The sequence below is a fragment of the Camarhynchus parvulus genome, chromosome 7, assembly GCF_901933205.1.
Source record: "Camarhynchus parvulus chromosome 7, STF_HiC, whole genome shotgun sequence".
NCBI lineage: Eukaryota > Metazoa > Chordata > Aves > Passeriformes > Thraupidae > Camarhynchus > Camarhynchus parvulus.
The window spans coordinates 8,097,839-8,112,834 of record NC_044577.1 but is presented as its reverse complement, the minus strand read 5'-3'; the positions used below and the strand labels follow the sequence as shown (position 1 = coordinate 8,112,834).

At 40.6% G+C, this 14,996-nt stretch overlaps 1 protein-coding gene across 3 annotated transcripts in view; it reads right to left on the bottom strand.

The window, feature by feature from the left end:
* Positions 1-14,996, bottom strand: part of MYO1B (myosin IB) — a 106,941-nt gene that overhangs the window by 33,886 nt on the left and 58,059 nt on the right. For all 3 annotated transcript variants that reach the window (XM_030952911.1, XM_030952913.1, XM_030952914.1), the window contains exons 8-13: positions 8,835-8,933; positions 8,344-8,447; positions 7,328-7,475; positions 6,543-6,661; positions 5,748-5,834; positions 5,357-5,422 (exon numbers count right to left, since the gene is read on the bottom strand). In XM_030952911.1, the coding sequence (XP_030808771.1) occupies positions 5,357-5,422; positions 5,748-5,834; positions 6,543-6,661; positions 7,328-7,475; positions 8,344-8,447; positions 8,835-8,933 (623 nt within the window). The remainder of the gene's footprint in view (positions 1-5,356; positions 5,423-5,747; positions 5,835-6,542; positions 6,662-7,327; positions 7,476-8,343; positions 8,448-8,834; positions 8,934-14,996) is intronic.

Genomic DNA, 14,996 nt, shown 5'->3' with positions numbered 1-14,996 from the left:
ACAGTATTTTAAAAACTCCCTGGCACCTCAGAGTCCAACCAAGGGTCCCTCTCTGTAAAGCTCCTCTCTCACATAACACTTGACAGCAGAGGTAGTCGATTAATTATAGATCAAAAATTCAGTTCTCCTCTTTCCCACTACACTGGGGTTTGCCAGAAGAAGCAGAGGGGCTGGGTGCACGCGTTTTGGCACTGCTGCTTGCCAGTGGTGTGATAAACTTCTGCACATCAGCAAAGGGTTGAACAGTTTCATAAAGGAAATCTGTGGCAAGCTAGACAACCTAGAAAAAGCAGCTGGAAATTATGGTCTGGAGATTAGGGCAACTAACAAAACAGAAATCCATTGATGAGTTAAAGCCAAAGTCAAGACATGAAGAAAGGGTTCCCATATTCTTTAAAAAAAAAAGGAAGATAAAATAAGATCCTGATAAGTCAATTTCCTCCTTAGATTCTTTTTTAATATGTCATCCTGCTTAGCAAATAACTAGACCCTTCTCCTGTAAAATAATCCTTTGGGTGTGGGGGGAAGACCCTGATCCAGGAGCATTCTTTCAGAGCTCAGGATGCTCTGAAACTCTAACATCCTTCATGTAACCAACAAGACAGAAAAAAGGCAAAGCCAACCAGGCAGCAACTGGACCAAGCTGTTGTACAGGTTTATGGTGAAGGTGGAAATAGCTCCCCTATTTTTTCATGCCTTAAACACCTCAGAAAGACATTTTCAATTATTACTGCTCCTTATTTGGTTACCTCCCTCTAAAAACAGACAATTAACACAACTCTTAACTTGTTAAAACGAAGAAAATGCATTCTTCACATTTCTAACATATTCCCTCAACAGAGATACTGTCATTTTATCATTGTCCAGATGACAGCTTATACAGTATGTGCAGCAAGAACAAGCTTCTTTCTGTTACCTCAAGGAACTTCTATGCACAAGAAACAAGCTAATTGCCTTAAATAAAAGGAAGTGCTATCAAAATGCATCACAGACTGTGAGGAATGGACCAGGTTTTACTGCTGGGTGGCTTGTTTGGCTGGTTTACCTGTGATACTTTTATTTACTGGTGGGTTTTTTGCCACGTCTTTGCATGTTCTTGCCTACCTGGAGCAAAAGGACTTGGTAAGATGCTGTCCCCAAAAACAAGGCAGCCACATCACCTCTGGTGAACCAAATGGAACCAATCCCTCTCTGCAACTCTATCACCAGTGCGTTCCAGTTTCTTGTCAGGCTAAAGTACATGGAACAAACTGCTCCACCAAGGGACTGAGCAGAAAGAACTCACACTCTCAAACTGTCTTCTCAAGGCCTGGCAAATTTCAACAATAAGCCTTGTTTGGCAGCGCTACCTTCTATAAAACTGCGCTCCAAATCATTAATTCATCATATGGACCAGCTGCAGAGTGGTGCCTGAAAATTCAGAATAAAGCCTTTAAGGCAAGCAGACAGATATTTCTGTCTCTGAAGGGCTGGACAGGATGAAATACTCATCCTCGCTCCATGACATTCATTTTTACTACTCCTTGTTCTCAGGAAATGTGCGCAACAGGAAACTCAACACCCAAAGCAAATGGAGAGAGCCTTCTGCTCACCTCTGCTGAGCCCTGCCAGGCCTCCACCATCTGCCTCCTGCAGCCTTCACTTCTTCATCACAAACCTCACCCTTCCACCACCCTACCCTGTAGCCATGATATTTTCTGAAAAATCCTTTCCTTAGGATTTTTTCTCCTGAGAAGCTGAGCGGCCTCAGGAACAAAATGTAAACAATGGTTATCTGCTGCTGTGGAATGCAACAGGTGCATCTGTGATTGGTCTCATGTGGTTGTTTCTAATTAATGGCCAATCACAGTCAGCTGGCTTGGACTCCCTGTCTGAGACACAAGCCTTTGTTATCATTTCATTCCTTTTCTATTCTTAGCTAGCCTTCTGATGAAATCCTTTCTTCTATTCTTTTAGTATAGTTTTAATATAACATATATCATAAAATGATAAATTAAGCCTTCTGAAACATGGAGTCAACATTCTTGTCTCTTCCCTCATCCTCAGACCCCTGCGAACACCACCACACCCACCCCTTCTGCAGAGATGCAGAAACCACTTTCTGCCCAAAAACACCCAATCAAACATGGGATAAAATGGGAACAGCCCCAAACCTACCCCAGGAGGCCTGGAATCAGCTGATTCTAGAATTCCCAGTGCCACCAGCCACCATCCCGAGCCCATCTCAAATCTCAGTCTAGACTGCGCACTGACTACGCAGGCAGCCGTTCAGAAATGTGGATAAACACCCTTGGAGCAATTAGTGTCAGGCTTCAGGCACTGCCCAAGCTCCAGCAGCACAGTTACACAACCTGCCCAGCCCTCCAGCCTGCATTTCCATGCTAATCCTAGTCCCTAAATCCTTGCCCACAGACAATTCACACAGAGCCACCCAAAATTTCAGCGTTTCACTCCACAAACATTCAGTCCCAGCATTTGGCTTCCCACAAAAGGCAGGGCAGGATTCAAAAATAAACACAGCTTTAGAGCACCTATTCTGTGGGTTGCCTAGCCAAGCTTGCTGCTGACATCTGCCAAACCCACAGAGGCTGAGGATTATTGATAGATTTAAACTCCCTGAGCTGAATTTTTAGTCAGCCAAGTCCTTATATCTACTTTCTTGGATGGCTTTTGTGTTTGTCGGAAAAGGGGGGTTTGTGTTTGATAAATACACTAGCAAAACCCAAATCCCAAAGAGAGTATGCCAGCAGTATCAATACTCCAAGTGTCTTTTCTCTGTTAATTTCCAAGAAAACACAAGTTACCCTTGTAAATTAACTTCAGCTTAAATTACAGAAAATTGCAGAAACCACAATGAACAGTAAAAAAATCAATGTTTCAAAAATAGATGAAAAAAAACTCGCTTAAAAGCTTCAATTTGCATATAATAGAACAAGACTGCTATTGTTATCAAGAAGGTGAAGTGTAGGATCTTTCAGAACGGTAAATATGGATTTCTTTATTCACTATTGTTACACAAGGAACTCTAGGCTGATCCAAAGAATCATCCTGAACAGAAAAAAGGCCCGAGAAATATTGTGCCCTGCCCATTAGGAAACAAAACAAAAACCTCAAAAAAAATTAAATGCAAAAATCACCCTTCAGTAAACACATTCCTTGCTGCTTATTGCAGTGGTACTGAGCTTCCTGGGTAAATAGTTTGCATGTATCTAAAACACTTCTGCTACACCTCCTGTGTGTTTTGATACATTCTGTCTCCAGGGCACAAGGCCACTTCAGGTCAAAGACCACGCACTAATGATAAACTTACCTGATTCTTGAGTAGAAACATGATTAATGCAGGCCTTTCTACCCTCAGCACATCAAACAGCTTCCACATTTAAAAGGCACAAATTTACAGATGAAGCCTTTCAAGTGCATTTTTACCAACAAACATTCTTTGTAGAGCTTACATTAGTCCTAACTTTCAGGAACAGATGTGAAAATCAAAATATGACTTAAGAATTAGGTTCAAGAGGCAACTGCACATTTCAGCCATAGGTTTTAACTGATTTATAATTAGATGGATATGTTACTGTCATTAACTATACCTCAGCTAATACTTTGAATGTTTGGCTATAGCGTTTACAAATGTACCACCCAGCAAAATGCTCCAAATTCCACTGTCTTTGTTATGCTATAAACCTTAAGACATCATTAAATTTTCCTTGACTTATGTGACTGCATAGTGTCAAAATTTTATTTATTGATTAGTTGCTTTAATATAATTAAATTTAAACAATAATTCAGGTATTTCTGTGATGCTGAACCAGGCTGCTTGGTTGCTCTTCTAACCACAGGTCTTAATCCAGGAGAGAGAGTCACACCTTGTGTGAACGTACTGATGAATTTGGTCCTTAAGTCACAAGGCAAAACCTTCCCCAGCTTTTCCAGGAAAACTAAAACTTGGCATTTAAAGGAATGAACAGTAACTACCCACATTACTTTAAAGCTTTTGAGTTTGCAGCTTTTTAGAAAGCTACACTGTAATTCAGCATGACAAGTAAGTGCAAAGAGCCCTGGTCTTTTCATTTTTCTCCTGCACTCAGCCACTTACTTATGACCTTCTAAGATGCTGAATGTATAAAAGATGAAAATTACAGGTGAGAAACAGCCTTGCCTCTGGAACACCATGCCACAAACACAATCCTCCAGCTGGCTCATGCGCTGGTGCACCCTTCTGTCTCCCACCTCCCAGTGCTTGTCCAGCCTAGCCACACACAGGGGAGCCAGAGAAAACAAGCCCTGCCTGAGGATGCCAGCAGCACCATCCCACTGCCAGCTTCCTAAAAGCTCCCCAAGGAGCAGCTCCCAAGAGACCTGGCACCAGGATCCCCGTTCAGCCACCTGACCTCGGGCACAACATTTTCATAAATATGTTCTTGTGTGTAATGCAAACACAGCCTCACTCAGCAAGCCCTTGAGGCAGCTCTCAGCTTTCCTCTTCCCTTTGCTCTGATTTGCACATAGTTGGATGTTTTGCTCCTGAAATGAAACTCACACCACCCTCACATGAACAACTATTCCCATTTTCCACACCGCTTCAACACCCTCCCCAGATTTCTAAGAGGGATGTAGGGAAGTGGGTCAGGATTTTTCTGATTTTTTTTCCTCCTCAGATGAGTTTCTAGTTTAAACACATACAGATTCCAAGCAAGATCTATAAATCTCTTAACAAAAACTGTCAGAACAAGATTTATGGGAAATGCCCTGTCCCTGGTGCTCTCTAACCCAATTAAAAACTCCTCATTGATTGTTTTGTTTCAAAATACCACCAGTCTAAAAATACTATTGTAAACAAACAAAAGTGAGCCACAGATCTTTAGCCTGGATTAGGTACAGAGTATTTACCTAAGTGAATTGAGATGAAATCCAATATAAGTCCTTGTTTAATTTTGATAGGAAAAAAAAAAGTATAGTTTTTGTTGGGTGGTTGTGGTTTTTCCCCCTCTCAGGATACACAGCTTGCTCAAAGACATCCACAAAATGGCTCAGGGCAGAAATGACAGTGCCAGAGTTTCTCCTATGCTCAGAATGTATGTCACAACAAAATATAGTTAGTTTATCCATCATAAATATTTATTTATCTATGGTATAAAAACACAAGTATGACTTTCATAATTTTTTGTTTCAATTGCCAGATATGCTAAGACATCTCTCTTTGGCTTACATTTCTAGTGGGTTTTTTGGTGGTTTTTTGTCAGGCATGAAACAACTGAGTCAAATTACATATATTCTGATTACAAATTGATTAACAACTCTGTTAAGCTTTAATAACAGCTCTCTCACTAAATGGTTACCATTATAAAGGTCTTACCTCAAAAATCTCAAAGCCATAAATGTCCAGCACCCCCATTACCTTCTTTCTCACTTTTGTTTGTGCCTTAAAGAAAAACAAACACTGAGTCAGTCATCTGTACATTGCATACTTGGGATTCAAGAAAATGAATGCATCTCATAAGCAGGCTGTCAAATACTGTAAAACTAAAATGTTACATATGGTTTTCCAAAATACACTTAATGTGAATATTTTTACAAGCTTAAGAACAGAGCAGAGAGCAATTTGTTGAGCTGTGATAAGGTTATTTGTGTGTAACAGTGTACAGCCAGGAGAAATGAAATTGGCAAATACAGTTTTACTGTCCACTTTAATTTGAAGGATTTCTATTGATTTTTTTTTTCTTTTTACAAGCACAAAGCAACAATACCTTAATGCTCTCATTGATCCTGGTAACAAGCCAGGAGAACAGGCGACTGTACAAATTCTTAGCCAGAGCATCCCGGGCATAATAAGCCTAAAGAGAAGAAAGAAGAATAATGTTATAAATGCTGGGCCAAACCAAACATCCTCCTGCTGCTGAGGTGTCCTAAAGGTGCTATTAATGAGTAAAGCCAGCACAGGGAGCACTGGCTCTGCCCTCCTGGCCACGGGCTGGCTGGAGCAGCAGCCACAACCGGGGCACTCCAGCTCCCTTCCTGCTCTTCCAGCTGCCCCCTAAACACTCACATCCCCCATCCCAATCCCAGGCAAGGGACTGGAGCAGCTGCAGCTGGAGAAGCCCCATTCCTGCTGGCCTGAGCTGATGAGACACAGGTGGCAGCAGCCACCCTGGCTCTGCAGCATTGCGGGGAGATGAATTCACTCTGGCAGCAAAGGTTTTTCAGCAGCCCCGGGGCCCACAGCTCACATGGAATTACAGCAGTTGTCCTAAATGAAAACAGTCTGCCTCAACACTTGCAACATGTGCTTTGTGCAGGACTGCTTGTTTTTACATTCTCTGCAGCATTTGCCTATCCCTCATCTTTTGGGGGTATTTCACACACCAAACCAAAGCATTTCTTAACACTTAGAAACCACCGAGCAAAAAACACACCCTATGCTTGTGATTTATTCAGTGCAGCCTTTCAGTTGTAGTTTTTATTGGGGTAGCTACGATTTAATCATGCAGAATAAAATTGCCATTTAAAAAGATCTTGCCTTTTAAATCAGGAGCTCTTTTTACCTGAGCCACGTTTAGTGTTGTTGAAACTTTCTCCTGTTTGGCCTCAACCGTCCGGAAGCTGAAAGCTCTCTCCAATACAGACTGGTCTATACCTGTCAGCTCACAGATTTCCTTGAGTTCTAGCAAGAAAAAGCAAAGTGTAAATACCAACAATCCTTCTTATTATTGCTTTTTCTTCCCCAAAACTACCAGCTTTTAAGAAGTGTGGTATTTTCCCAAAATGTTCTTCAACAGAAGCGCTCCCCATTCACACTCTTTCCCCACCACCCTGCAAAGCTAAGTTTTTAAAAATATTCACAGTGCAAGGAAACAGAGCAACTGGTTTTGAAAGCACTTCCTTATCCACTTATTTTTGAGAAAAAAACTTTCCATCCATTTATAGCAGACTACTTTTCATAATGAAAAACTTTCAGATGAAAATGAACTTTCAAAATACATCAGCTGCATAAATATCACCAAATGAATCTGACACTAAAGGCAGAGATACTGCAAAAGAACAGAAATCCTCCACTGCAGAAAAAACAAGCAGCTACATGAAGGCACAGAACCATTTTAACATTTCAGAATAAAGTGCTAATAAAGTGGGAAAAAAGGAGAAAATAATTTTTGGCATTTCAAACAGAACGATTGAAATTGCACAGAATGCAGCCCATAGTTGCCTGAGGGTGAGCTCTGGAAACAATCTAATTCACATGTAAGGATATTGTATGTCTGCAGAAACGACAAAATTAATAATGACTTCAGACAAATTAGTGGCTTTCTTCCCATCACTAATCTCATCTTACCATTTTTATCTTTGATTTTACTTTCATCTAGGCCATTTGCACGAGATTCAGGCTTAAATTCGATATTTCCCAATTTCAGAACGGCTGCCACCACTTCAAAAACCGACTGTGTTTCATGATCCATAAACCCAACAATCTGCATTGCATTCTGGAAAGGGGACAAATAAAATTATGAGATAAAAGCATTTACATTTAAACAGATCATACTTGAAAAATTCACCATTTATCTGCAAAATTAAAAATGGTTTATGAACAGTTCTGCTACTAAAAGTAGCTGGTATAATTCCTATGCTAAGTAAGTTTTTTAATACACAAGAGGTGTGAAAATGGAGCTGGCATTCAGTCCAGTCCACTTCTAGGCCTCATTCAAAATTTGGGTTTCTGAAACACTGTACTTTTTTTAGCCACTTAATTTAGTTTGTAACCCAACCCAATTTTTCCCAGTCAGATGAACAGGTCCTCCTGTCTTCTCAGACCAGTCACTTTTAGAATCCATACTTGCACACACTGGGAAACAAGGTCCTGTATTCATCTTGTCCCTGAGTACAACCAAGCAAAAACAGGACAGCAAATCATCTTGAGAATCATGCCAGTGCTCCTTTTCTTTCGACTTGTTCAGCATCACCTGGTCCCTGAGGCTCAGGCACTGCTGTCCTAAGCCACTACAAAACAACCTTTCCCACAATCTGACCAAGACATCTGGGCTTTTTTTTTGTTTTCTTTTTGTTTGTTTGTTTCTTTTTGGTTTGGGGGGAGTTTTGTTTGATTTGGTTCCTTTTTTTTTTAATTATTTTTGGGGTTTTTTTTGTTTTTTCTTGTATTCCCCTAGGAATACTCCAGAAGCCTGATCCCATTTCCTAGCTGCATCTATGTTTCCCTGTGCAAACACGCTCCATCCCAGCATGAAGAGTGCCAGCACTCAGAAAAGCTGTCCCTCCCAGCCCAGCCCTGCATGGACAGACAGACCAAGGGCCTTAAGAAAGAACCCTGCACAGCCAGCCCCTGCTCCTTCTCACCCTGACTGTTCTGAAGTTTGCAGCATCATCCACTCCATTCACTCTGGCAGAATCAAGGCCCAGGTAGTTGTACCTGCTGAAGTCCCTCTCCAGCTTGAGTTTGCCTAATAAATCAAACAAAAGCATCATTAGTAATAGCATTCTTGTTCGTAGCAGTTTTATCCCAGAATCAGCACTGTCAGGAACAGGTTGTTATTATTGGATTTTCTTCAAGGATCTTTTAATTATTAGCCTTCTGAGTAAGAACATGTTTTCAAATTTGTTTATAATACATTGCTAAGCCAGCAATTCTGACTAATTCAGTAATTCTGACTCAGGTATCTGGATAATATCAAAGCATATATGGACTTCACATATTACCAATGATACTACCACCAATTATTTGAAAAATGAATCAATATCACATTTCCCACAAAAGATGATGTGTATGGAATAGCACATTAAATATAAAGAAAACTCATATGTGAACAAGGCACAAGGGCAACACTTACAGAGAAACTCTTCTGATGCACCAGACAGGATCTGATAGAAAATGTGGAAGTTTCTTTCACCCCTTGGCTGCTTAACGACACGAGACTTCTCTAGCAGATCTAAACAAACAAACCAACAAAAATCTCACAGGTCAGGGACAGACTGCTGGAGCAAAATCCTTTAAAATGAGTATAACCCTCCATCATTTTCTACTTCATTGCTTTATATCACCATCAGCAAACCAGAAGAGCGTCAGTATGAACCTTATCATAGTATATCATGTATTTCACATATTTCTTTGAATTAGGGGCAAGCCCAGTGATCTGCTAAAGGCTGCAGTCTGTAAGCTGCAAAGAGAAGTCAGGTCAGAGAGGCAATGTGCTCAAAAGATGTTAACTGATTTACAGTACAACCACAAAATTAGGATTTGGTGAGGATGACTCTATGGGTGAAAGTTTGAAAGGCAAAATGTTACCAGTGCATGAAAGATGGGTAAATGAAAAGGAGAGACCAAATAAAGAAAGCATTTAAACCAAATAATCATGCAGCACTTTGTGATCCTCAGGTGTGTCAGACTATGAAATAATTCCCAGTGGGGCTGACAGAAGCTCCATCCTGATATACTCAAAGTGAAATGGAAAAGCAGCATTTTGGGAAGCATCACTGCACTGATGGAGTAGCTTGACAGGAAGGCTGCTCTCAGTGACAGACACATTTCTAAGCCTTGCCCACGAGGGCAGGAATCCAGGCAGGCAGCATAAGCAGACTGACTTGTAACACCTTGCAACCACTTCAGACTCAACATCCTACTTGCCACAGAGGTGACAACTCAAAGGTTGTTCAGCCTGCACTGCACTGGAAGGCTGTGGTTCACAGCACAGGAGAAGGAAGAAGAATGCAGTAAGAGAACATCTTGGACAGGTACCAGTGTGACCTGCTGGTTTTGTACAAAACATATGGTTTTTCCTTTTCTCACTAGCACAACTACATTTTTCCAGATAGCAAACACACAACTCCCATGTGTATATCTGAAGCCACATACATTCAGTGACATGGAGACAGAGACATTCAATGCCTCATTCCAAGCACACAGCAAAGGAGTTCCCCCTGCACCTACCACGACACACCCCACACCTCCTGGCACTGGGGGTTAAATTCTCTCTAAGCCTGTGCAAGAAGAAAACCCTCAAAGGGAGCTGTCACTGTTCTGCGCCCCATAATTATCCAGTGACAACAATGACAAAATTCAGACAGTATTATTAATCTTCTGATTGGCTAACAGTAGGACAAATTTCAAGTATTTACAGGCTGAGAGAGGCTGGTCCCCCATCCAAGTGTTAATACTGGGCTGGGAAAGGCAAGGTGAGCAGCAGGCAGTTCAGAGCTGTGCTGGCTGTGAAGGTTCTCCAGACAAGTGTTGGAACAGATCGCAGCCAAATTTAATCTCAAAAAAATAAACAACTTCAGCTCCCACAGTGGCTGCACACACTTCAGGAAATGGCTGTATTCTCAAAGGATATTGAAGCAATGTGGTTTGGCTTATTTGGGTTTAAAAATATTCTACCCATAAATTTTCTCAAATGCTGTCATAAAAGCCCAGCTACACATCCTGGCAAAATACTGTATGTAAGCCTTCTAATTACATGCATGTCTTCAGCAGATTTAAAAAACAGGTTCCTGAATGCATGTAAAATTAGTTATGTTTAGGAGGACAACTGCTTTTTCACCAGTTTATCTTATTCATGTATTTTTAGAAACAACAAAATTAACCACCTCACAATCAGCTTTCAAAAGGCCTAACATCCCATATTCTGTCAGCCTTCATAACTGAGGAAAAAAGCAGTCACTGTCAGAAAATCAGGTATTTTCCTTAACAAAGCAGCTGCTACCAATTCTCTCGCAAATCTGTGTTCATTGGGGTTTTTTCCTTTTCTTTCTGTTCACATGCAGACTGAAATCAGACTTGTAGGACAGATCCAGACCATCTGCCCGCTTCTTCAGAAAACTTCTTCCCTCTGTTTGCCCTAATTAGCATTTTAATAAATCGACCACATATATTTTTCTTCATCCAACCACTGCACTGCCAGTAACCTTAGCGTTAACTCCCACCCAATTGCCAGCTCTGTGGATCAAACACTCCAAAGAGAAGAGACAAAGCTGCACCTCAGACTGCTGCACGTGGCCCCTCAGTGATTGTGTTGACAGTGGAATGTGTGGACAGATGGTGCTCATCTATGTGAAAATCCACAGAAGCAAAAACCCCCAAACTCTCTCTCCATTACATTTTGTTACATGGTCTATGTGAATTATGTGTAGGGACAGAATTATCAGGAGAGCACATGCAGAACTACATATGGTGCGGTTATGGGTTATTTCTGCATTATCTTACAGTGCTTGTGCTTCAACAGGTATGTTTAACTTGTTGCATGCACCAAAGCAAAAAAAAAAAATTAAATTAAAATTTTAAAATTAATTTGCCTTGGAAAAATTCAACCTTGGAAACATTTCTGCCTGAATACCCATCAATTCAGATGATTCAAAATCCAGCCACAGGCCTCAGATTCTAAAGATTTTTTTGTTATTCCTTGACATCACTGTTTAAATGCAAGAGATTTGTGTAAGCACCCTGCTAAACAATTTGATTTAACATGAAAGAAAAGAAAGAAAAAAGATTCTGAATACTTCTGCAAACTCTAATGCACAACTTCATTTTTTTGGTTACTTGACCCATGAACTCAAGTGATGCAGAAAAATTTAGGGTATTTGTATTTCTCTAAACATACTAGAAATCAAATCAGCATTCAAAAAAGGAGCAAGTAAACAGTAAACCCAAAAAATGACACTACCTTGGTACATTCTAAATCAACCAGTAGAAGTTTATTTTAGTCATGGTCTCTTCAGCTGGCCATGACAAGGAGCCTTTGAGCTGCTCAACTGAAGTTACAGGACATGTTCAAGTCACAGCAGCTTATTTCTACAGCCACATTACATTTTCTCTTTTCCTAGCCTGATTATCTAGCTGTCACCAAAAAAAGTCACTGATTAAAAAGTTCCTCATGAACTTTTCCCTATTATTCCCACCAAGTTCATAGTAATGTTCTCTTGGATAAACTGATCCATAATTGTGTCAGTCAAAAGCTACTAAATGGGCAGCATGTGCATTGACAATGACTGTGTCATTTTAACTGTTAAATCCTCCTTGCTCAAGTATGAATGCTGTTCAAAAACGAACTAATCAAAATGTTTAATATAGTTTGTAGCTTGTTTTCTCAAACTCTTCCTAGATTAGTCAAAACCATTGCCTAAATCGTGGCAAACGTGCTGAGAGGAACACCAAGGGAGATGTTGCAACAAGTGAAGATTTAAAACAAAAAAAAAACCAACAAGAATGGATATCTCTTCCCATAATGTCTAATTGTCCAGTTTCTGCAGTATTTCCCTAAGTAAAGGAGCTTTCCAACAGGAATCACATAACAGCTCAGGTTCTAGATTGCTCAGTAAGTGGGTAATTATTTCTGACTTTTAAAACGAACAAACAAGTAAAAAATAATAAATTGCAAAGTTATCACTTTGCTAACTTAAAAAAAAAATGTTGCCTTAAATAAACATCATAGATTTCTTTCATGCTGTTGTTGGAAAAGATGGTAAAACAGGGCCTTTTCTTAATCTCTTGTTAGGCGGACTCTAAAGACATTTTGCTAGTTAAAAATGGCATTTCCAGATCAGACATTGCATATCCTTTACTTCACAACCTGCACCAATGTTGTCTCCTAGTTAATCATTATATCACTGAAGGGCTTAGGCAGACTAGGAAAGATCACTGAATGCTAAAAGCCAGGTATTTTTTGGCAGGAAATTCCAGGTGAAACATGAAAATTTAAGACTTACAAAAACTCTGCAAAAGATATTGTAAGATCCATGCTTTTCAAAAGGTCTAAACTATTATGAAAGTGAAACATTTTGAGCTGTACCATGTAAAACCCCTTCAGCCATCAAATTTAGTGTACACAAAACCAGTCACAAAACTCATGAACGAAGTGTGCACACAAACACTGCCTTAAGTACAAAACAGATGCAGCATCTGTGGACAGAGTCATACTTTAGAGCTGAAAAAAGCTATTGCAATTAGCACCTATTCCTTCAAAACCAAACATACCTTATTTTATATAAGATGTGTCTTATTGTGTAATTACAAGCGGAAAAGAAATACCATTCTCCTCTCTCTCATCCTCACTAACAAAGTAGTTATAATAAATGAAAAACTAAGAATAATATTGATATTTTCTGTAATTTAATTCCACAATACTACACCCAGCTGAAAGCAACACTCCAACACTGCCTTTACTCCTAAGTGCTCTGGAAAAAAAGCCCTCTGAGTGCATAAGTGCTGACAAGACTGTCCACTGCTACAGCAGTGATTATAAACAGGAATAAGCAGGAAGGCAGAAAGAGCAGATACACCTCAGAGAGAGAAAATGTAAATGCCATTTACCTGTTTGCAGGTGCCATTTAAAGCAGCAACACACCTTTCAGCAGGGACTGCTGTTTGCTGCTGAGCAGCGATGAGATGCCTACAGTCCCAGGTGGCACCACAGCAAGGGTTTAGCGTTTAGCAACGCCCACAGGAGCAGTCTGGATTTCCTAACCCCATGCACATGAAACAGGTCACCTGTGGATGGATGGGCTGGCTGGCAGCTGGCACCAGGACTGAGCACCTTCCATGGGCTCCACCATCTCCCGCCCATTAGGAAAATGAGCTGGGATCTTCACAGAAAGCTAACAAAAAGGCAGGACTACAATTCAGGCTTACAGCACCTCACTCAACCTTCTTCACCCTCCCACTCACCCACTGGTGGTGGATCAAACAAATGCAACACTTGCTGCCTTGTAGTCCAAGGGGGAAACTATTCCTGACTGAAGTAAAATACTTAAAGTTTGCATAAATCACATTAATTTCAAATTTTCCATTCCCAATTTCTTTTCATGACTGTTCATGATGACATAACAGTATATCAATTTCCTTGGAAACCAGCACGGTTGGAAGATCTGAGCTGCCATACATGAAATGAGACTGCACAGATCTGACACTGTTCAAACACAACATTATCTTCACTTTGGGTACATACCAGTCCTGAATTTAGAGATGCCACAAATCCCTTCCATTTCATTATTTCCATGCCGATTTTACTCAGAAGATTCACCCTTCTGTTCATGGCACATTGAATGTTTTGGATCTGTCAGCTGGACATTCCCACTGGCTGGAAACTGGACAGGGCAAACCAGCAGTGTGCTCTGGCATGATAATTCCACCCTCTAACTCCATCCTGAGAAGGGTTCGCTCCCAGGTTAACCCCTCTCGTTAAGGAGCAGGAGCTCATTGAAGGGCAGCAGGAGAAGGGCCCCAGGTCACAGCAGCTTCAGCCACTCCTTGAAGGGTCGCCCAGGCAGAGTGACCAGCCTTCCACAGAGCTTCACAGCATTCCAGAGCAGGGCAGAACAGGCCATTCCAGGAGAGACCTTTCAGCCCAATGGGTCTCTGCTTATCCACACCACTCTGACAAAATTAGTAGCTTATCTCGGTTAACATCCTTGCCACCAAAACAACTGAGATGTTCGCTGTGTCTGCTCCGAGCCGCTCATACCATGAAATACATCTTCAGGCTGCGCCACAAAAAGCCCACTACCTTAACTGATATTTGGAAATTAGGCTGGCCAGAAACAACTGTTAAAGTTTAACTAAAGCATTATGATGTCGTCTTCACATCATATTGATACCAAACCAACAGACGGTCAGAAATCAAAGAATATTTATGAATATTTTCATAATCATACTTTCCCTTTTAAGGATAGGAAACTTCAGCACTACTTGACTTCATGCTTGATGAATTATGAAGACAAATCCTGATTTTGACTTAAACCAGAGTAAATTCTGAGGGGTGTAAAAGAATTTAGGCCCCCAATATCTTCAGAATGATGATACCTCACAGAAAAAGAAATGTTTGTGTTGCAATGCAATGCTGCAGTTGTGTGGAAAAGACCTAAGGCAGCACAACCAACTTGCTTTGAAAATGCAGAGAATTTAACATCTCTTTTAAAGAGAGATGGATGGACTAGCAAATTTTGCAAACACTTAGTCAAATATGAGACGTATTAACATGCTGCTGCAGGAGTTCAGTATTTGC